The sequence below is a fragment of the Triturus cristatus genome, chromosome 8 (assembly GCF_964204655.1).
Source record: "Triturus cristatus chromosome 8, aTriCri1.1, whole genome shotgun sequence".
Classification (NCBI taxonomy): Eukaryota; Metazoa; Chordata; class Amphibia; order Caudata; family Salamandridae; genus Triturus; species Triturus cristatus.
The window spans coordinates 994,837,176-994,861,678 of NC_140591.1; the positions used below are offsets into that span (position 1 = coordinate 994,837,176).

At 44.9% G+C, this 24,503-nt stretch overlaps 1 protein-coding gene across 2 annotated transcripts in view; it reads left to right on the forward strand.

Annotated features, from left to right (window-relative positions):
• LOC146805330 (betaine-homocysteine S-methyltransferase-like) overlaps positions 1 to 24,503 on the forward strand; it is a 289,657-nt gene that overhangs the window by 88,719 nt on the left and 176,435 nt on the right. For both annotated transcript variants that reach the window (XM_085620496.1, XM_085620495.1), the window contains exons 4-5: positions 12 to 115; positions 5,718 to 5,879. In XM_085620496.1, the coding sequence (XP_085476622.1) occupies positions 12 to 115; positions 5,718 to 5,879 (266 nt within the window). The remainder of the gene's footprint in view (positions 1 to 11; positions 116 to 5,717; positions 5,880 to 24,503) is intronic.

Below are 24,503 nucleotides of genomic sequence, written 5' to 3' on the forward strand. Positions count from 1 at the left end.
ATCTTTTTCAGATAAGAAAAGGCCACTTATCGCTGGCTCAGTAGGCCCCTACGGTGCATTCCTGCATGACTGTTCAGAATATTCAGGATCCTACGTCGATACAATGAGTGTTGAGGTAAGAGATGTATTTTAGGATGTACTGAGTGTTTGTGCTGTCTTACTAAATGTATTACTTGAGCTAACCAAATGCTAAGTAAGAGAGTTAAGATATCAAAGTGTATTTGTGACTGCTGCGTAAGAAGGGAGGTATGATATCATACATTTTATATCACAGGCAGAAAAGCAACATTGTCATCGTTAGTTTGGGATTTCGTATTTGTTGTTTCTAACAATTCTTCTTGGTCCCAAAAAATTATCCCACTGTCTAATCAAAATAAAATGCCAGAACAGTTGCACAGTGAATATTAGGATCATAATTTTCATAGTTTTAAATCAGAAAATATGATTTTCTTTGCTGATAGAAGGATTTCATACTATTTACAAGTAGGATAGCTGAGATACCCATTCACTCTTCCTACACATCCATCCCATCCACATTGGACTAATTCGAGGTCTTACCTGGTTCCATTTATTCACCTGAAAATGTTTTCCTCTGTTTTATAATAGTTCCACTGATTTAAGATGCAATTGCAAGAAGCGTCAAAGGTTTGAAAAGAAAACAAATTGTTACTGTTGTTATACCTTTTTTATCCATAATGCTATGTGAAATTTGATTAATTAATAATGCCAGACTTTTAGAGTAGCAGGCCTATTATAGTTCGTTATTGCAAGTGTATTGGTCTGAAGCGCAATAGTGAAAAGTGTAGGACCTGTCATGACCGCTTAGGACAAAACTAGACTGTACCCGAAAATGAAGGTTGTACTATGCCCACAATTCTAAGAATGACCTAACAGATAACAGAATGTGACTCAACGCAGCAAATGCAGTAGCAGTATTCATGGGTTCCTGACTCATGCAGAGGAGATAAACCCGGTTACTAGCTTCAAGTTGAAACAGAAGGGAGGCCAGCATGGCCTGATGCCGACCAGGATGGATTCATGAACCAGTGGCTTCATTCCCGCACCTATACATCTACACAATTCTGATCCGAACACTGTGACTGCTGCGGAGCCTTGTTTGGGATCCCCTGAGACTGTTGCTGGGGTGCCGTCCTGCAAGGCCTAGTGCAGTAATGGCGTTGCAAAGAAATATTAAAACATGCCTAACAGATGGACCGATAACCTGATTTTATGGGCCTGCTTCCTTGGTGGTGAATGACCGTGCAGGGTTATGTGACAGGCTGAACAGTGGATGTAAGGAACATCGGGTGAAGAGACCGCTTGGTGAGTGAAACAGGGGGCCACAATTTTGAACACAGCTAGACATGTTACATAGTATACGTCAATATTTTTATACGTCAATATTTTTAAATTGTGGGTGGCAGCCCTTACAAGCCTGAGGCACATCCATGGAGGCTTGACCGTATCTTAACTGCTCTGGGCCTTGGCCCGATCAGCAAGGGCACCCTCACCCAATGCAACTGTAATTGCTAATGAGTAAGTACAGGTAGGAGAGCGATTGAGCAGACAGACGCATGCTGCAAAGTATTGAACAATAATGTCTAAAATGCCTACACTGACAGTAGATGCTGTATCCTTGTGATTGGCTGAATGTTTTGTATAGAAGCAACTTTACAGCAGCACAAGGTTACCCTGGAGGAGATTGGGAAATTGAGAGGTGCAACTTTACATTGCTTGTCCCAGTGTGTATGGACACTTAGTGGTCTCATGGACATGGTACAGCTAGCCATAAATGTTATGGTGATAACTTTCCCCAGCTTTCGCATTGCTAAAATTCCAATTCTTAATGATACCCTTCTGGTGCTAATTGAATTGAACACTTACGTAATAAACTTATGAGCAAAAGAAATATGACTCATAACAATCAATATGGCTAACAGATGCACAATTAATGCCAGGCATGTATTTTAAATGATACAATGAAGAAAGCACCAAGGAAGATGTGAAGATAAAACAAAAAAAGATTGCTAGCAAATCTAAACAGAAACCCAAACGGACTGTTAAGGGCTGACTATCAATGAAAGTTGTATTTTGTGTAGAGTAGATAGTAAAATGTATTTTTTACTTTAGTTCAAACCAGACACAAATGACAATAAAAACAGCACCGTTTCACGGTGAGCTCCTTTGGCCTGCATGCATACAAAAAGTAAAACAGATGATTATTCACATCTCCAGTTAAAACATAAAAAATATTTTTGCTGTTTTTTTTCTAACATGCCACTAGTAGTGTAAATTGGTTCTGTGCTGTAGCGATCATATCTTGAATTAATACTTACTGGTGATTATGTCATCCTTTGTGTGACCATCACTTGCCGGGTGGGAAAAGAGTTTCACAGTTGATCACAAGACCTTTGAACAAGCTCTCAGAATTCTTCTGTAACAAAATCAAAGCCATATACAGCTATTTTAACCTTCAACCAGACCCAGTCACCATCGCAACTCAACTGCCCATCACAGCCAATAAACAAACCCTGTCCTTGTGGATAACTGCCACCACCATCAACATCGCTGCTACCATGAAGACCATCCACACTAGTGCTCCATCTGGCCTTTGATCCTATCTCCACCTTCACCAAAGGACTCCTACCAATCAGCGAAGCACTAACACCCACCCTTGATGCCTCCATCGACTCAGCCGCATTCCCGAACACCTGGACAAATGCCACTGTCATCCCCCTGCTTAAGAAATCATCCACTGACCCAACTACGCATTCCAACTACAAACCCACCTCCTTCCTACCGTACCTGACAAAGGTCTTCTAGAAACTACACCTCACCAACCACCAGCTCTTCGACTCCACCCAGTCTGGATTCAGGCCCACCCGAAGTACAGAAACAGCACTCATCACTGCCAAAGGCGATCTCCCTGTGATCCTTGATGGAGGATACATTGCAGGCCTTATTCTCCTGGACCTCCGTGCAACATTTGACATAGTCTCACGCCCTGTCCTCATCAGGTGCCTGCATGACATTGGCATCCAAGGACCCGCTCCCTGCTGTATATGCTCCTTTCAAGTGGATAGAACACAAGCTGTCAACTTGGCACCTTACTCATCGGAAGCCCGCAAACTCATCTACTGAATGCCTCAAGGCTTATCGCTCAGCCCCTTCCCTTTCAAAGCATACATGATCCCTCTGGCCAACGTCTTCCGTGCACACAACATCAACATCCTCTGCCACGTAGGCGACACACAACGCATACTCTCCCTCTCAGAGAAGACCCCCAACACAAGAATGATATCTGCTACTTGCATTACCGAAGTCACTAACTGGATGAAAGCCAACTGTCTCAAGCTCAACACAGGAAAGACATAAGTAGTGATCTTCGGAAAGAACACTTTACTATGGGAATCCAACTGCTGGCCGGCTGAACTTGAACCCACACCCAGAGCCCACTCGAGTAAATTCCTAACAATCATCAACATCAAACTGGACATGACCATGCAAGCCAAAGCCACAAATGCATCCTGCTTCCACACCCTGAAGAAGCTGAGGAAGATCTTCAAATGACTCCTAAGCAACACTGGAAAAACTGTCACTCATGCTCTAGTCACCTGCAAGTTGGACTATGGGAACACTCTATGCCAGAGTCACCAAGAAACTCACTACAAGACTACATACCATCCAGAACTCAGCAGCCAGACTCATTCTCAACCACCCACACAGAACTCACATCAGGGACTACCCTGGCTTTTTGATACACAAACGTGCTCAGTTCAACTTCTCACACATTCAAGGTACTTGGCCCCACCTACCTGGACAATCACACCTCCTTCCACCAACCACCCATATACCTTCACTCCGCAGAACTGCTACTCACACACATCCCATGCATACACGGGCCAGATCAGGAGGACAGGCTTTCTCTTACATCCCTCCTAAAGCGTGGAACGATCTCCCACTGCACATTAAAGGCTCCTCCTCTCTTTTTGAACTCCGCAAGAAGCTGAAAACCTGACTTTTTAGTTAACCAACTCTACTGTAGGCAGAGCTTTGTACACACACCTGCGCAACACCTGGAGGATTGTATGCTTTACAAATACCCTTGACATATCATAACCAGTATTGTCTCAAAGATGACACTCAGGGCTGCAATAAGGTAGTAATCTAATGACGGCTTTCCTTGTTAGCCTAGAGGAACTCAAAGCATTGGTTTGTTGTAGGTTTCAACTAACTCAAGATTCTGTGGAAGGCTAAAATATACTTTTGCATCTCAGGACTTAACAATTGACATAAATTGTATAGCTTGTAAATATAGATTAGGGAAAGTTGTGTGAATCCAGAATATCGTGGAAGGAATATCAAGTGGCCACAATGTTTTGACCAGAGTATCAAGGGTCAGAATGTCGACTGGTAAATATGTATAGATGTTTTGTACCTAACTCTACAGCTAATATCTTGATGATATACATCTTCAAGGTACGTATAAATGGAGTTAAAACAGCAAATCTATACCTCCATAAGTGCACCTCCTACTCGATATTTTGGTAACGCTATTGTGACCGCTTGATATTACTTTAGCAATAGTCCAGACTACAACAAGAAAAGTATCATTTTCTTTGTGGGTACAAGAGTTCAATATCACCAGTACTCCGGGATGTGCAGCACATCTCTTAGTGGAACTAAATTACACCATATTAACTCTTAAATATCTCCCTGAACCTGCTTTTCTTCGCCATTTCCCCTCAGTTTCTCTTTTTCTACCCTATTCCTTTAAAATTATCTCTATTGTGCACCTGTTCACCTATGACCTTTCCTTTAAAAAAAATATTATATATTTCTCTTTTCCTTTGCACGCCTTCTCCCTCCCTGCATTCATTTTCCCAATCGTGACTTGTATGACTATGCCTCTTTCAGTTTTTGCTACATTATTCCAGTTTTTCCTTTTCCCACTAATCACTCGAACTCTCTTTAGCCTGATATTGTTTCTTATCTTCTCTTTGCGTCGTGCACCAAAAAATTTCAAGCACCCATATTTTCCTTGGATTAAACGGATATAAACAAAGCTGCTTGCAAGGTCCTTTATTCTCTCCATTCCTGTAAATGCATTATTTCTTTTGCACTTAGTTCTGTATTTTCTTGGCATTCCCCTCCTGCCAGATGAATGGATCCCATCTAGTGTGGGTTAGAGTAAGTCAATAAATGGGGACTGCTTGTACTACAGGCAAGCCAAATGTATTGTGCATTGTTTTTTCGATTGTTTAAAGGGGCATACGTATAGTTTCTCCCCAGAGGAGCCCCGCACTTGTAAACATCATACAGTTCAAAAAAGTAAATTGTGGAAGCTAGCAAGACGTCATTTCCTTTGCCTATACACTTCATTGTTAACCCATAATGCCGAAAACTTGCAGTACTGCATAAACAAATGTTCCTTGTGTTTGCAATTTGATGTACTGTCATGCCCCAGTACATTTCCACATTTTACTTTGTAAAAAGTGTGCCAGGCATTTGAGTTCACTTGGGTCAGGGGATGGGTTCATGTCAGAAGTTCAAAATGCCAAATGTAGTAAGTTCAAATGAAAGTGAATCCAGTGTGTGGCGACTACCAGTGTTCCTGCAGGTTTGTTCTACTCATAATGTACTTTCACACCAGTTGTGCATACTCCAATACATGCTTCATCTCACAGATGCAATATCCTGTTTTCTTTCTTTCTCAGGAGCTTATGGCTTGGCATAGACCTCAATTGCAGTGCCTTGAGTCTGCAGGAGTAGATTTGTTTGCATTGGAGACAATCCCGAGTCAAAAGGAGGCTGAGGCTTTTGTAGCTCTTCTTAGAGAGTTCCCAAATACCAAGGCGTGGCTTTCCTATTCATGCAAGGTAAATATGTCAGAATTAGACACTGACACTCTTTTCATAACTCATGATATATTTTAACCACTTTCCTGAGTTCTGTCCTTCACTATTTCTTAGTCCTTGACAGCCTGCACCATTGTCAAAACCAGCTGCATAATGTATAATGCCATCACGACCAGTACCCTGCTTACTTTGCTGACAAACTCACCATCTCTGGTGGGTCTCCCCACACCTTCAGCTATGCCACCATCAGACTGGAGACTTAGAAGTGTAAAAAAAGAAAATACAATGCATAAGACCTTTTCCATATATGCATCCAGGATCCGGAACAACATCCCCTTATCTATCAGGACCGCCCACTTGCTCATCCAATTTAGAAATGAGTTGTAGACGCAGCTCTTCAAAGGAAATTACATCGCAGTGCAGTAGCAGCACCCTACAACTCCCAGAACCTCTCGCTCTCTCTTCTCACTTGTTGACTGTATGCTTTCCTTGGACCATATGCAGCACTCTGTATGGAGCAAAACTAGCCAAATGTCAACAAATATCAAATACATACATGTTGTTGTCCCTACAATAAATTTTAAGTGTTCTGGCAATTGCACATACGAGTTTACTGGTTATCATGTTTTTTTGTTCATTCTGCATTAATGTGGAATTCATCGTCGGTGACGAGGCACAACTTCACCAGAATCTTTCAATTCAAATACCGTATGAAGCAGCAACTTTTCTTGTGGGCATTCCAGCTCTGACCCTTTAATATGTCTTTTTTTTTTTTTTTTTTAAATAAAGCAGTTCGTGATAGGTATATAAATGTTCACATTTAGTCATTAACTTGCTATCTAATAACACAAGTGCAAGTCTGTAAAAAGAAAGGAATTGAATATGCACGGCCCGCAACAATGATAGAACATTTATAAATCTAATTTGCAGTAGAAAGCAGTTTATGCTTCAGGTATGACTTCTCTTTTCCTTGTCCTCTTTTCCCTCTGCCCCTATTATCAATTATATTATCTCATGACTCACACTCATTCGTCCTTGTCACCCTTTCATTCTGTCTTCTCTGTGTGGTACCCTAGGAATGAAATGGCTCTCGGTGTACATACACCTGTCATTCTGCATCTTTAACTGACCTGTTTTTTCCCTAATGGACTTGGTATATGTGTGTGCACTACACTGGCTCCATTTGTAGTTTGTATTGCTTCATCAGCAGTAACCATGTCAGAACAAATTTGACATTCTTGTGGAGGGCACAGTCCTTTCTGCCAGTACTGCTGGGGAAGGAGGCAACCACTGCTCTTTTTTTTAAAAAAAATATATTTTTATTAGACTTTGTATCCTGATTATGTCTGGACACGTTTGTTTTGGAACTAACAGGTGCTCATCTGTCAATAACATACTCTGGTCGCACCCAAGCACACATTACATATCCGTAGCCAACAGTTTTTGTATACCGTTCCTCAAGATAATAGCATCAATTGGCACCCAGATTGTTAAGAAATAAACATAATAATAACCTCCAATTGGCAATGAGAAACATAAGAGCTGTACCTGAGCTGCAAGAAAACAAAACAAACTGATCCCCCCACCCTCTTACCCCTCCCCAGTGTGTCACTCAAAGCAAAAGTTTATTATAACATCAGGGTGTAGCACCACAGTTCACAATACTGATATCGTACAATGTATACCAGGAAGTTCTGCAACGACAAAGGTAATTGCAACCAGGGATACAATAAGTATAGATAGCCAGGTATGGGAACATGCATTCATCAGGGTAAAACAGCCAGGTCTCCAGCAGTGGAGTCCACATCTAGATCAACATCTGGGGCTTTCAATAAAACTACCAATGCTTCCCAAGCCCTCGCAGCCTCTAAAGCTTTTTCGTTTTTCGCACGGCTAGCGAGCTGTAGTCTAATAGTGCCCTCACATTCCGCCCATTTAATGAGGTCAGCTTTCCACCTCTGAATACTGGGACCCCCCTTGGATTTCCAATGTGCCGTAAAGTATCTTTTGGCCAATAAGAGGCCCAACTCCAAACATTTGCTAGTGCTCTGGTTCTTGGAGGTTTGGGGGAACCAGTGCAGCAGACAATGGCCTATAGCGGGTTCTATCACTCTCTCGGTAATGTCGCACAATAGCGTAACCACCTCCTCCCAATACGTCCCAAGCTGGGATCAGTCCCTCATCATGTGGCAAAAATCCGCATCCTCCGTGTTGCATCGAGGGCACAGCGCTGTATCCGTGCCTAAGTATGTGTTAATCTTTGCCGGGGTGAGGTAGGCTCTATGTAATATAAAAAAATGCACCAGCTGGAAACTGGCATTTCTAGAGTTTTTCCATTGCCGTTCAACCAGCTCAGCCGACACCTTCTCGGGATCTCTTCGCCTACGTCCTCCTCCCACTTCTGTCGTAGCACCAGCAACGGAGTCAGCCCCTCGCGCGTCATACGCCTATATAGAAAGGTAACTGCCTAAAGGTTCCTGCCGCTAGTACTACGTACTGACCAACCATGAAGGTCTGCGGCTCAGAAAGCCCTTCTCTCCAGTGCTTTTGGATGGCCAAGACGAGGGCAGAGTGAAGCAGAAAGTCCCCACGAGGCAGGTTGTACCTATCCTGCAATGCATCAAAGGGAAGCAGGGTGCTATCCTCATACAGGTCCCCTAGTGTAGACAGACCCCTCTCCTGCCAGTCAGTCAGCGCAGCCCAGTTGTCCCTGTGAGGTAGAGCAGTACACATGGCCAAAGGGATCTCAGGTGCGTAGGGGCACGCAATCTGCGCTCTCCGCTAACTCCTGTTCCAACAAAGCCAAAACGTCCGTAGCTCGCCAGTGAGTGCCTTGAGTGGCAATGGCAACTGCAAAATAATATGAGACAATATCTGCCCAGGGACCCACCCTTCCTCCCACTCATCAGGCCCCCGCAATTCCAGTGCTACTGCTTGGTTAAGCCACTGTAATTGGGCCGCCAAATAATATGTCTCAAAGTCAGGCACCGCCAGACCACCGTTAGCTTCCGGTCTCATTAGAGTTTTCAGCCCCACCCTTCGTCTGCCAGAGAAACCCCATGATCATCGATTGAAGCTGTTTAAAAATCAATGCAGGTATCCAGATTGGGAGCGTTCGAAAATAATACAGGAGCCAAGGGAGGGACACCGTTTTAAGAAGGGCCACTCGGACGGCCACCGAGAGAGGTAAGGTCCCCCAAAATTCTAGGTTACTTTTAAGTCCCCGGATGGCTCTACCCACATTACCCTCCAGTAGGTCAGCCTGTGTATGATAAATACGGGTCCCCAGCTACGTCAAGCAACGATATTCCCACTGCACACCATCAGCAATTAAAGGGCCCCCATCCGATGGGGAAGCGGGGAACAGGCAGGACCGCGCCCGAGGCAACCACTGCTCTTGTTGTAATATCTGTTCAGCCTCTGTAACTCCTGACCTTCGCAAACAGTCTGACCAAAATGAGATAAATTAACTCTGTTTAAGATTTCAGGTTCCTCTGATAAACATCAATGAGGCATCTGTCGCCTCTCAAAGACACTCCACTTATGAAGGCTACACATTTTATCTTGGCATGTACATTCTCTTGGCCTGCTCGTGCTTAAACAATGGCTTCTTTGAGAAAATCTGGGCACTAAGATGTACAATACTTTGGTTGGCCAGAGTTATGCATTTCGAACATGGCATATACCATTTGATTTTCCCTGGCTTCCCTCCTCCGCACCCTGAACTTCCTTAGGCCAGTTTCTTGAAGTCATCCGATAGAGCTCAGCACTGGAATGCTACTGTTGCTATTTCCCCTAGTCTTGGATCAAGCTTAGTTTTGTTCCATCTGAAATGCTTGTAGCAATATTGTCATAGCTTTTCAATATCAGTCTGGGGTTAGTGTCCTTTTGGATGTGGTGCCATTTGAAACATCTGTCCATGCCTTACAGATCCAGAGATACTGTTGTTTTGGGGTGCAGCAACACCCTAACCCTGATGCCAATTCTCCAGTTACTCATAGAAACCTATGGGCACAGTGAGTGTCGTAGGTTCTGTGGGTGCCACTGATAAACATCAATGAGGCATCTGTCGCCTCTCAAAGACACTCCACTTATGAAGGCTACACATTTTATCTTGGCATGTACATTCTCTTGGCCTGCTCATGCTTAAACAATGGCTTCTTTGAGAAAATATGGGCACTAAGATGTACAATACTTTGGTTGGCCAGAGTTATGCATTTCGAACATGGCATATACCATTTGATTTTCCCTGGCTTCCCTCCTCCGCACCCTGAACTTCCTTAGGCCAGTTTCTTGAAGTCATCCGATAGAGCTCAGCACTGGAATGCTACTGTTGCTATTTCCCCTAGTCTTGGATCAAGCTTAGTTTTGTTCCATCTGAAATGCTTGTAGCAGTATTGTCATAGCTTTTCAATATCAGTCTGGGGTTAGTGTCCTTTTGGATGTGGTGCCATTTGAAACATCTGTCCATGCCTTACAGATCCAGAGATACTGTTGTTTTGGGGTGCAGCAACACCCTAACCCTGATGCCAATTCTCCAGTTACTAATAGAAACCTATGGGCACAGTGAGTGTCGTAGGTTCTGTGGGTGCCACCACCACCTGGACATTTGAACCATGAAACAAGTTATTTAGGAGAAAAGGAACCATCAAGTTTGGTACCCTTGGATAACACTATTTGGGTGCTGTGTCGAACATTGACTTAAGAGATCAGTTGTTGTTAATACTGGTATCTTGCTTAGCTGTGTCTGGGTCCTTTGTCAGCTGGTATCAGCTCCCTGATGACAACTGAAACTTTGATTTTAAAAATTAGTTCTTTGGTACTCCATATCCAGCACCACTGTGAGTTTACAATCTCAGTTTTATTTTGTTGGATTTAGAGGCTTTAAGCAGAGTTTCAACTTTTGGAGATAATCCTATTGTGTTTTACCCTAGTGCATCCTTTTCTATCAAATGTCTCATTTGCGAGTACCCCAAGCAGCTTTAAAATAGCGCTCAAACTCCATTTCATTCAATTAGAGTGAAGTCATCTGCACCTTAATTATGGTCTTTAGCATAGAGCATATAATGCAAATACTTTGGATTTTATATGAAGGCTTGAATGCAGGGATTATGCATTAGTGCATCTGCAACCGGCATCTACCCTGAATTAGTGCAGTATTCCATTCAAGACTGAACTCGTTGGCAGCATTTCACATGCAAGCACCATTTTGTATGAACCACTGCAATACGTCTGCTCCAATCAGTCAGATATTTTAATTCACAGGACATAGAGCGGTGTAGACCCTCTTTGGCAGGTTCCAGAGTAAGGGACTTCAGGCACACTAAGTGCCTCATGGAGACCACTCTTCAAGCACAGATAGACACCTGGATTTCCTTGATGGAAAATTGTGTGGATATCAGCCACACAATCTAATTTTTATTACTGTAACCTTGGGACTGAATGAATCAGCGGAGACCTATTAGGTCTCCTCAGAAAGACATGACTCTTTCTTTCCTTAAGAAAGTAAATCTACCCGCCCAGGAAGTATTATACACTAGGTAGGATTTACTCCAATTTTTCAGATTCTCTTGTCAGATTATACCCATATCTTATCATCCAGAATTAGATTTACATCAGTCTATGAATTGTATCTTACACTACACTTGACGATAGTTTCTGCGATGTGAATGGTATCAAAGTCCACAATGTAATGTGTATAAACATTATGATGCCCGATATGACACATTAGGTTAAGTGTTTAGATTTACCTATTTGATTGCATGAGATCCTTGTTGTTTCCTTTTTGATGTTTTTTGAGTGGAAAAAGGCGGCTATGGCACGCTTCTACGCATCACCAAAATAAGTGTTTGCGTAATCATTTCAATAATTTCACGCCCTCTACACAACACGAGACAAAGTGTTATGTATGTGAATAATTTGTATGAATTTTCTCAATTTTACAATATCCATCAATGTAAGTAGTTTCACACTTTTACGCATCACATAACTTAGTATTTGCGTTATCTATGTAAATAATGCATTTAAATTTCACTTGTGATCATTTCAATGTTACAATGTTTACGTGCAATACTGATATCCTTTACTGTGGACCACCAAACTGAAGTAGTTTGGTCCATACTTTAGACCAGGACAATGATCGTACAATCTAATCCACTTTACCTCTCCCTGCACCTGTGCCGAGTCTCCACCCGAGCACGTCAGTGTAGATTGCCATGTACGCCATGCCATCATTTGACGTACACAAGTCCTGTGCTGTCAATCTCAAATTGGCGGGAAACTTCTTTTTTCAAATACTACTTGTCAAACCTGACGCGCTTCCTTTGTGTCATTCACTGACGAGAGCCGCATCAGGTAAGACACGCGATTCCGTGCGTGTTTTCCTTCATTTTCTTTAGCTTTCCGCAAGATCTTGATGCACCACATTTTGCATCTACCCAATAACCTAGATTCATACGGACTGGTTCTGCGCACCGACAATTGGCATTAAAAGATTAAGGTAAGACGCTTGCGGCGTCCTACATTCCTATCGTTTCCCCATCCTCCAGTGGGTCTCTGAATACCTGACACACCTCAGTAGTTCTTCCATTCAGATGACCTGCAACCGGCATCTACCCTGAACAGGGATTCGTACAGATTAAATTAATTTTGAGATAAAAAATCTTGGACAATGGCATTTGTTTAAATATCTAAGCCTCCTCTACACCAGAGGTATGTTTTTGTAAAATATTTTCTACATATCTCAGCAATTTCAGCGAAGCGTACAATGATTACTAAGCCCGCACTGACATTGCTACTTGCAGACTGCTTCTGATCCAATCACAGAAGACTCCAGTCTGTCCTGAAGAAGACCCGTTGCAACCTTATTCCATATTAATGCACCTCCCAGGGTTGAAACGTCGACGCTCCACATCCGCTCATGCCCTATTGTTTCACCCCAAAGCCTAAACAAGTCCTGTGGTAGCGCTCTGTGAAAATCCTGCACAGCAAATCATAGAAGAACAGATGTTAATCAAATCATTAATTTTACTGTTGTACAGTCCCCCGTATTGTATATAATCCCTTTATGCTCACATTGTCACTTTACTCATTCGATTTGCATATCCACAAAATGTCACCTTTTTGTCAGAACAATTATTATAATGTTTTTGTGACAGCCATATTTACAAACTGAAATAAGAAACTAACTGTTCAAATCATTTGACTAACATTACTTGGTCTGTTTCCTTTCATCCATATTAAATATGACACTAAGAAATTGTATTATCTGACTGAACCACTTGTAGTATTTTGACTCTATGTTATCGGCCTGGTTGCGAGGATTGAATTTGATCGGTGGAAGCACTGGTCACCAGTTACACCTTTAAAACAGGCCGTCTTTTCCTGCTGACCCCTTTCTCTTGTATAAGTCTAAGAGGTCACTTTATTCATATTCAAAATTCCTTTTGCTTTTGTTTGACCTGGCCCTTTTTGCAGGATCATCCCTGAACGTTTTGCCTTCCTCCTATATTTGTTCTGACCTGTTGTTGACTGTTTTATGACTCTGGGCACTTTACCACTGCTGACCAGTGCTAAAGTGCATATGCTCTCCCTATTGTAAATTGATGTATGAATTTGTGATTCCATGATTGGTTGGTTTGGTTTACCTGCTAGACCCTAGTAGCATGCACCAGGAGTGCCCAGGGCTTGTAAATCCAAATGCTGCTGGTGGGCTTGCAGCACTGGTTGTGCCACCCACAGAAGCAGCCTGTAAAAATTAGTCTAAGGTCTGCCATTGCAGGGCCTGCGTGCAGTCTGGTACTGTCATACTGACTGGGCAAGTGCACCCACTTGCCAGTCCCAAACCTTCCCTTTTCTTCATGTCAGAAACCCCTTTGGTAGGCCCAAGGGCAGGGTGCATTGTAAGGATAAGGTAGGATATGCCCTGGTGTCCGTGGCATGTTCTAATAGTGAATTACAGCCATTTTCATTTTTCACTATTGCAAGGCTACCTGTTCTCCATAGGCCGGAATGGGCAGTTTGATTATTACATTTTATAATCCTAACTGACTCAGGGAACATGGTAGAAATTCGAATTTAGTATGCCTGAACTCAGAATGTTGGTTTTAACATTCTGTGTTTGAAAATACCACTTTTAGAAAGTAGGTATTTTCTTGTCTAACCATTCAAACCTGTCTCCGCTAATCCTAAACCTAATTTTTGCAAAACTTATTGTATCACTTTATTCCTTGTTGCGCCCTATATCACCGCTGTATATACCACTTCACGTGTCACTTGCGCCGTCACAACTTCAACGAGCACTTGTGCACAGTATTCTATCGGTTACATTTCCAGTAATGTAACGCAGTGCTTTCTGTCCATGTGTTTTGCACATTTGATGTTTAATATGTCCAACATGCTTTAAGTATTTCAAATACAAAGATTTCAACTTATTTTTGTCTCCCTGTGTCTCTCCCTACGTTGATTTACTCCTTTACAAACACTATTTTTGCTTACTATATTTGTTCCTTAAAATGAAACCCACATTGAGACATTGTCGTTTGATATAATGTACTGCCCCAGTCTCACTGTGGTTTACGGGCTACCTCCTGTGGTCCGATATTGTTTTGAAGTCTCAGGAACAACAGACTTCAACCACCAGCTCACCAGAGTTCTTTGGAAGTGCCTGCTGCTGTTTTGGGGCCTTCTGAGGGACTGCGTGTCGCAAGGAGCTGGAAGCGCGACTCAAGAAGGAGAAGCGTGCCGCCGTCGGAGCTGTTGTCGTCACATCGTGTAAAGGGTGTCGCCGCTGCAGTTGTCGCATTGAGCGGAAGCGTCTTGCAACGTCGGAGAAGAGTGTCGTCGCCAAAGCTGTTGTCGTCACATCGCGTAAAGGGTGTTGCCGCTGCAGCTGACGCATCCAGCCGAGTCTTCTCGCAACATCGGAGAAGCGTGGCGCATCTGGAAGATCTTCACGTCTTTATTTCTTTGCACCAAAATCTTCAATGCATCAACATCGTTGCAACACTTTTGTTGCCCTGCGTGTCGCATCTAAAGGTACATTGACTTAAAGTGTCGCATTTAAGAACTTAAGAGAACTAACCTAAATACTACCATTTTTAATTAACACTATTGTGGATTTTTGTCATTTATGGTCTTGTGATAAATCTATATAAAGAATACTTATTTTTGATATAAAACCTGTGTGGTGTCCATCTGTAGTGTTGTCACATGATTATTGTATGTGTTCACAAATGCTTTACACACTGCCTCTGAGATAAGCCTGTCTGCTTGTGCCAAGCTACCAAGGGGGTGAGCAGGGGTTATTTTAGGAGTGTAACCCCTTACCCTAACTAGAGGCGAGGGTCCCTATTTGTCACAAGTGCATACCTGTGCCAACTAGAGACCCCCGAGTCTAACGTTGGTGGTCAGCGGTGAGGATTCTGGACTTGCATTTGTGACTCATGTACAGTGATTGGTGAACACTACTAGTGAGTGCAGACCAAGACGCGACCACATACTTGTTGGTAGATTTTGTTTTGGGACTTTATATTTTTGAGAACTGCCAAGTTTAATCATGATGGAGAGAGCAGAATCTGTAGTCTCTGTTGATAATAAGTGGGAGTGGGAAGAAGAGAAACTGGAAAGCTACAAAGTACAACAGCTGAAGTTCTTTTGCAAAAAATGTAATGTTTCCACTACTGGATGTAGAAATAAGGCAGAGTTCTACAAGGCGCTGAGGGCCTGGGTAGAAGCAAGGAATGCCTCTGATGATGATAATGCAGAGGAGCAGCTGGAAGGGCCAGTGGGCCCAATAGGAAAGAGAACCCCTTCCCCTGCCGGTAGCAGTGTTTCTGTTAAGAGTCTATCCCCAGAGGAGTTGGCAGATAGAAAAGAGTGTAGGATGCACAAAATGGAGCTGACCAAACTCAAAGTAGTTGGAAATTGAATTGCAAATTAGCCCTAGGAGAAAAGAAAATGGAAATGGAGCATGAGTTGAGAATGAGGAAGCTTGATTTAGAGCTTGAGAGGCTTGAGGTCATGTGTGTCTCAGCCCAGCAACAAGAAATGTGTGTAGCTCAGAGAGTGAGCTTTGCTGAGTTGGAGGTGGAATCCAGCTCAGATGGTGGCAGCAATATAGAGTTATCTAGTGCTGGGAGAGTAGTACACACACCTAGAGATTTGGTGCCTGACTTGAAGGAGGGGGTTAACATACACCAGGAGGTACTCGGATATGAGGTAGCTCCAGTAGTGTGCAGCGTCCCTGGGATGGATTAGGGAACTGGCACAGGTGTTCATAGTCCTAGTGGCGGGACGGACACTCTACTGACTCTAGATGAGAGGTGCAGGGAGAGGGGTTCCCCCATGGTTGAAGGCCTGGTGTGTGAGTGTGAAGACCGCCCAGAAGAGTGTGGGTTGAATGACAGAGACAGTCAGATACTGTCTTGCCGATCTCAGGAGAGAGGCACTGGATGGTGAGGTGAAGGATAGTTTGGTTAACCCTTGTAGAGGGCTGTGTAATCCAATTGTGGGAGAGCATATTGTAAGTCCCTGTTTTCCAGAGCTATGCCAACACCTGTTGGAGAGTGAGTTCTCCAACCCCAGGGAGCTCACATTGGAGGCAGACCTTTTGGTGGATTCCAGAGGGTCTGGAGAGGCATTTGGGGGTGACCCCCCCCAGAGGGGAAGAAGAGGTTCAGTGTAGCCCAGCTAGGTCCCAGTGTAGTGGGAGGGGTGTAGAGACTCACGTCTTGTCTCAGTGGCAAAGGAGTGAGTGTGGGGCTGTATGTCCCAAGGTGCTCGAAACCCAGTCTCAGAGCCTGGATGGTTCTTTAAGGGAACACCAGGTGGGGAGCCTAGTCTGTCCTGAGGGGTTGCCCGTAGGGGGGGATCACCTAGTGTCTGGTGAATGGGGAGTGTCTGTAAGCAGGCCTCCATCAGTTCTGGTGTCTGGCAGTGCCACTCCTAAGAGGAGGGTGCAGAAGACCAGACTGAGGGGTGAGAGGGGGAAAGAGTCCCCAGTGGAAGAACCAGTGGGTCAGGGGCCAGCCAGAAGGGCTGCGTCACCAGTGAATGACCATGGTGACACCACTTCTGACCTGGGGGATCTTCACGCACTGTCAGATGGACAGGGGTCGGGAGATCTGCACCAGGCAGACTATCACACAACACATGAGTTATGTGTTACCCTCGGGGGGCATGCGTGCTCCCCAGGAAGTCCTGGTGCGCCGGGCGAGTGTTCAACCGCATGGGATGGTCCCTGGGTTGGAAAGCCAGGATCAGGTGTTGTCTGACCTGGCGGGAGGGACCACTGTAATCAGTGTCCTGACCGATGTAGCTTCTAAGGGTATCACTCCAGGTGGGAGGCTACAGCACTCTGGAAGGGGGTGCAGAGGAAGGGAGTCCTCGCCTCTGACCCCGGTGCAGCCTGAGGATTTAGACCCTAGGTTAGAGAGCCAGGTTCAGGTGTTTGACCTGGAGGGTGGGACAACTGTAAACAGTGTCCTGACTGGTTAGTCTTCTGGGGGTACCGCTCCTGATGGGAGGGGGCAGTACTCTGGAAGGGGGTACAGAGGGAGGGAGTCCTCGCCTCTGATCCCGGTTCAACTAGCAGGTTTACACCCTAGATTGGAGGACCAGGTTCAGGGTGTCCCTCCTGACCTGGACACCCAGTTGCAGGATAGAACCCCTGAACTGGTGGGCGAATTGAGCAGGACACCTGCCACAGGTGCCCTGGCAATTCTGGAAGGGGGTACCACTCCAAGTGGGAGGGTACAGAGCTCCAACAAGGAGGAGGAGGACCGGGTGTGGGAAAGCCCACCCCAGTCTCCTGTCCAGCCGCCGGGTACAGGCCTGGGGCTGGTGGGTCAGTGCCAGGATGTCATACCTGACCTGACAGGAGGGAGAATGGACAAAGGGTGTCAGGCACCTGGGGCTACTGCCCTCGCTCTCTGACACCACAGAAGTTTGAGAGCCCTGAGAGGCATAAGGCCCTGCTCTCATCCCTAACCACTGTCCGTGGCCACTGTCTGTTGGGACACACCTGTGAGCAAGGTAAGGTTAGATACTGCACAGGTGGTGTCCACAGGTGAGGAGAAGGGTTCCCCATGGATTAGCTTGGTGGGCCCTGAGAGTATTGCCAGAGAGATTCCAATAGGTTCAGATTGGCGTAGAACTGGACTATGCCCCTGCAGTTGCGGGCCAGGTCCAGGTTCTATTGCCCAAAGCAGGGAAGCCCATCAAGGTAGTGATTGGTCTACCCTGCATTTTGGCTAGAAGGGGGTTGTGTTGGACCTGGCCCTTTTTGCAGGGTAATCCCTGAACTTTTTGCCTTCCTCCTATATTTTTTCTGACCTGTTGTTGGCTGTTTTATGACTCTGGGCACTTTACCACTTCTGACCAGTGCTAAAGTGCAAATGCTCTCCCTATTGTAAATTGATGTATGAATTTGTGATTCCATGATTGGGTGGTTTGGTTTACCTGTCAGACCCTAGTACAGTGCACCAGGAGTGCCCAGGGCTTGTAAATCCAAATGCTGCTGGCGGGCTTCCAGCACTGGTTGTGCCACCCACAGAAGCAGCCTGTAAAAATGAGTCTAAGGTCTGCCATTGCAGAGCCTGCGTGCAGTCTGGTACTGTCATGCTGACTGGGCAAGTGCACCCACTTGCCAGTCCCTAAGCCTTCCCTTTTCTTCATGTCAGACACCCCTATGGTAGGCCCAAGGGCAGGGTGCATTGTAAGGATAAGGTAGGACATGCCCTGGTATGTGTGCATGTTCTAATAGTGAATTACAGCCATTTTCGTTTTTCACTATTGCAACTGACTCAGGGAACATGGGAGAAATTCAAATTTAATATGCCTGAACTCAGAGTGATAAAATACATCTTTTAGTGAAATTGGTTTTAACATTCTGTGTTTGAAAATATCACTTTTAGATAGTAGGTATTTTCTTGTCTAACCATTCAAACCTGCCTCTGCTAGGCCGTGTATTCCTTGTCTGGAGTTTGAGTGACAGGGCTGGGGAATTTCAGGAGACAGGGTGAGGTAGCCCAGTGGTGAATAGAGAGATCTGCATCTAGATGGGAGGGAGGAGTTGCACCTGGGACCTGAATAGGGTGTGCCTTCACTGCACAGTGCTGGCTCCACCTCCTGTGGTGCGTCTGATGTCTCTGCCCTGCACTCTGAAAGGAAAGGAGCCAGGTAAACAAAGTGCTCCAGGACTGACCAGAACCGGTTTGAACAAGGCAAAGGCCCCTCTGCCCTCAGAGGACAAAGGATTTTGGGGTATAAGTATTGGGACCCTGATCCCAAGAATTTAGATCACTTTGGGAAACAAGAAGAAAACTCTGCTGAGGAGAGGAACCAAGAAGAAGCTGAGGAGAAACTATCCCTGAAACTGGGGGATTGGCCTGCAGTGGTTGCCTTACTGCCAAAGAAAGGAGAAAGGAACTTTGTGTGTACTTTTGCTCAACTTGTGAAGGATCTCCAAGCGCTTGGAAAAGAGCTTGCCTCCTGCTGAAGTCTCAGGAACAACAGACTTCAACAACCAGCTCCCCAGAGTTCTTTGGAAGTGCCTGCTGCTCTTTTGGGGCCTTTTGAGGGACTGCGTGTCGCAAGGAGCTGGAAGCGTGACTCAAGAAGGAGGAGTGTGCCGCCTTCGGAGCTGTTGTCGTCGCATCGCGTAAAGGGTGTCACTGCTGCAGTTGTCGCATCGAGCGGAAGCCTCTCGCAACGTCGGAGAAGAGTGTCGTCGCCAAAGCTGTTATCATCGCATCGCGTAATGGGTTTCGCCGCTGCAGCTGACGCATCGAGCCGAGTCTTCTCGCAACATTGGAGAAGCATGCCGCATCTGGAAGATCTTCACGTCTTTATTTCTTTGCACCAAAATTTTCAACGCATCAACATTGTTGCAACACGTTCGTTGCCCTGTGTGTCGCATCTAAAGGTACATTGACTTAAAGTGTTGAATTTAAGAACTTAAGAGAAGTAAGCTAAATACTACCATTTTTAAGTAACAGTATTGTGGATTTTTGTCGTTTATGGTCTTGTGATAAATCTATATAAAGAATACTTATTTTTTATATAAAACCTGTGTGGTGTCCATCTGTAGTGTTGTCACGTGATTACTGTATGTGTTCACAAATGCTTTACACACTGCCTCTGAGATAAGCCTGTCTGCTCGTGCCAAGCTACCAAGGGGGTGAGCAGGGTTTATTTTAGGAGTGTACCCCCTTACCCTGACTTGAGGCGAGGGTCCCTATTTGTCACAAGTTCATACCTGTGCCAACTAGAGACCCCCAAGTCTAACAGCTATCTTCCCCCTTTCACACACATTCAGGGAGGTGGTGATGTATTCAGGACCCTTAGTTCCAAGAAGTGGAATTCTTTGACACTGCATCTCTAAGAGTTCTCCTTTCATGCAGCTTTAAAACCTTTCTATTATATTTCTTTCTCCGATATCTCCATGAACTTATCATAGTTTCTACTGTCTCTACTGATGGTGTTTTTCAGCGGTGGGATGTCTCATTGCGGTGACCATGCACTTAATAGAAATGTCATTAATTTATTAAATTCACAGACATCAGAAGAGGGAGGGTCTTTGTGTAGATGCAGTATCTTCAACAGTAAAGGTCCATCTTACTCACAAATGATGGCCCTCTCCCCAAAGGGCACTATGGAAAACCTGTGGTGGTGGAACACATTGAAACTTGGAGTGAGTGCTCAATTTTTGAGTGACTTCCAGACCTTCTGACAGTGTCCAATGTAGGCATATCAGGCTGATATGCAAGATGTGGTTACAAATCGTTGAGAATCAAATGGTCAGCAGAGTTTCTGGCAGGTTCATTTGTCATGATTTGTGGCCTAGTGGTTAATTGATGCACACATAGACAATGTTTCTGTCGTAAGGTACATAAATCAGAGATATCTAGTACATTTATGAAGTATAATATCTTCAGACTTCACAGGCCTATCTAAAATTGTAGCCCATTTGAACTCAGGGTACTACAGAGACATAATTGACAGTATGATGGAAGAGAGAGTATTTGTTTCAGACAGCTTTAATTTGATTTTACGAGAAATCAAAGAAAACAGGAAGCAAACAATACAAAGACAGTGAAATAAGCTGGACACTCCAAGCGTCCTGGAAGCAAAGAAGTGAGAAATTGATCTACATCATATGACATTGCTGGTTACAGTATAAGCATAGTGGTTGTTATTACGACTTAGATGTGATGACATTTCCCTGTCTACTTTCACAATTTGTGTTATTGGCGCTCCTCTATTCTCTGGTTGTTTTCACCACGCTAATAGTCTACGTGATTTACCACCCTCTTCGTGTATCTTGGTGTGGCACTCGCGTATGTCTAGTGTTCATACCCATTTGAGCTCCCCATTATATTCCTGTCTGTTGTTTTCTAGCTGTTTGTGTGTCTGTATCTTTCAACAGTTTATGTCCCTGTTCATACAGGAATGACTCCAGTTGGGCTACTTCCTTCAGCAGATCTTTTCTCACTTCCACTGTTGTGCCTAAACAGTGTCCCCATATCAGCACCTTGAATGCTTCCCACTCTGTGGCTCTGGAGTCAGTTAATTGTGCAGGATGTAGTCCGCAACTTTTTCCACCAGGGATTGCATGAAGCAATCGTCTGTGAGTAAGGCGGGATTAAGGCGTGACATAGGTGTTGCTGTGGGTTCCGATAATGGTAGAAAACAGAGGAGGAGGGGGCTGTGATCAGAGACTGTGCGTCCCAGGTATTCTGTGTGCGTTGCCCGGGACATCAGTTTATCTGAGCAAATAAACAAGTCCAATCATGTGTGCCTGTTGTTAATACGAATAGTCTTGTGTCTGTCCGCGTTGTACTCTCCAAATGTCATCTAGCTTCTACTGTGTCAACCAATTCTTAAAACCCCGTGCTTGTTTAGTGACCACCGTAGCACGTAGTGGAGGGGCTGAGCAATCCAGGCTGATGTCCGTGACACAGTTAAAATCGCCACCCAGTAGCACCTCAATCCCATGTCGGGAAAATAGGGATGTGGACAATCTCGCCAGGAATACAAACTGGTCGTGGTTCGGGCGTCTATGCTACCCATGACTATTTACCTCCATAGGAGCCTAGCCCGTACCAGCACAAACCTGCCTTCTGGGTCCACCACTGTGTTTTGCATCGTAAATGGAGTGCCGGCTCGGACCCATATCAGCGCCCCCCTAGAGAAAGCAGAATAAGAGGTCGCGTGAAGTTGTCCCCGACATTTCCGTCGTAGTTTAACCCCCTCTGCTGCCGTCAGGTGAGTTTCCTGCATCATGACAATGTGTACCCCCCTTCTAATGATGTAGCTGTGTATTTTATGGTGTTAAACATGGGAACCCAGGCGACGAACATTCCAGGATATTATCCTGAGGAACTCTTACCGTTTGAGTCCCAGCCATATTTCTGCCTTTTGTTGTTCTCCCTCTCACCCTGCCCCAGGACAATCACTAAACTTCTGCCACTGTCCTAGGCCGCCTCCCTTTCAACTTTCCAGCCTAGTCCATACCGTTGTGTAGAAGCGGCCCCTCGATACTTCCACTGCTGTCCTCCACTTTTCGCACAGTGCGCTTTGTCCCTCCACAGCGCGCCCGCTGGGAGCCTCTCCTTTTCGGCGGTCTGGCAGCCCGCTCCTACTGCTACTGCGCAGTCCCAGGCCCTTAGCTCTCAGAACGGGCCTCGGCAAGCCCGCCCCCAGCTGTCTCCAGACTCGTCGGCAGCGGTTCACCTCCGGTGACAGGTCAGGCACAGTCACGCATATAAGCGGCTTGTTGAGGATTATACAGCCTGGGCTGGGACAGAGCTCTTCACCGAGCATCCGCTCTGATGACCACCTTGGCCACGCCCCCCATTCTCTGGACATCTAGGGTTTTTCTAACCCATCTTCTCCAGGATAGGTTAATTTTGTTGGTGCATATATGTGAGGCTCCACTTAACACTCTGTGGTCAGAAAAGCTCTTCCATCTGGAAGCTTAGTGAATTACAGGACACAATGGCATGTTCTGGGCCCTTGGCAGAGATGCTGCAGCTCTTGGGATAGTCTTAAATTCTAAGTTTGAAGAGTTGCAAGTATGCAAACTCCTCAAGGGGAGTTTCATTGACTTGGCCTCAGAGAAATATTCTCATCTCTAGAATGTGAATAAGGTACTCAGTAAACAGACAATGAACACATATCTCTTAATGAACCTGACTCAAATTCCCTATGCTACTCTGTCAGATCTTTTCCTAGAACATTTCTGATGTTATAGCTCTGAAGTTGGAGTTATTACCCCGGAGAGAGTTGTATTGAACATCTCCCAGAAAAAAAGTATACCAAGACAGCAATCTATCCATGTTTTCTGGTTATCATTAAGTTTTGTATTTTTCAATGAAAATCTTGGGTTACTTATTTCTCAACTAAAATATGATCTCTAATTGCACTTTCCTCACTGGCAGAATGGGTGAAATAAGTAATGCAAATGAAGTAGGGGCTTCAAAAGCATTTTTGATGGGGCCGAACGGAAATATTTTTTTCAGGTGTTCCATTGATCGAGGCAGCTGATGTTTTATAGGTTTTACTTTAGTCCTATTAATGATGTGTTTTTTAATCATGTATAATCCTTACACCTTGGTCCTAAGATAGAAGCAATTTGTATAGGCAAGACTCAATTCTGTTAAGAACCCAAAAGGGGAGAAGTTTACTCTCCTGTTTATACAGAGCTGATATAGTGACAGTAGCATGTCTGTGCTTCTCGTGTGTGCTCTAGACAGTTATATTATTGGTTTCTGTTGTATTTAATTGATTGATTATTGCTCCCTTGCTTATAGGTAGTAGTGAGACTTACACCGGCGCAAGACTGAAAGTACAAACAGTAACTATAATAATGTGATTTTCCAGTCCAGTATGTTTATGAAAAAGTAGTATTTTGACGTAAACACGCAAAGTGTAGGGGCAATATACCAATATAATATCCATTGTCTCTTAAGGTCTGAATGCTAGCATCATCCTGGGCTTTATCCCAGAGCCCCTCCATTTCTTTCTAGTGAGGCTGTTTTTTTCCCCATTTGATACTTGCGGAAACTGTGGCCTATGCGAGTCCCCATTCAGAACAGTCTAAGCTTGGCCTTAAGAGCAGCAATAAGTGGTACATTTGTGTGAGTCCCCAAAAGGCCTGCTGGCCTCGAACAGTCTTTCCCGACCCTTTGGCAACTGGTAACTGCAGAGGACCGGGATGCTTCTGTGTGTGTTCCAGTCTCCTGATGTTGATGGCTCGTGACCTCTTACGGTATTTCCCCAATGACATGTCAGACCTTCTCAGTCTCTGGACGACCAGCGTCATGTCAGACGTCCTTCTCTGCAGCTCCTTGGAAATGGTAAGTGTTCCTCACAGCAGCCTGAGCACGATGATCCAGAGCAATGACCCTGCCTTTACAGTGGCCCCTTCCTGGCTCACACAGTTCGACGATTTCCTCCGAAGAAGGGTGATGGGCCTTACTTCAGGGTGTCCACCATCTGCCATATGGCAGCCTCCGACTTGCTCTGTACATGGGCAACAGTCCTTACTTCCTAGGGGCCCACATCTGGCATATGAGGGTCACCAACTGGCTCTCACTAGGCTCCTGCTTCAAGGTGGCCTGCACTTGCCACACGGGGTCACAG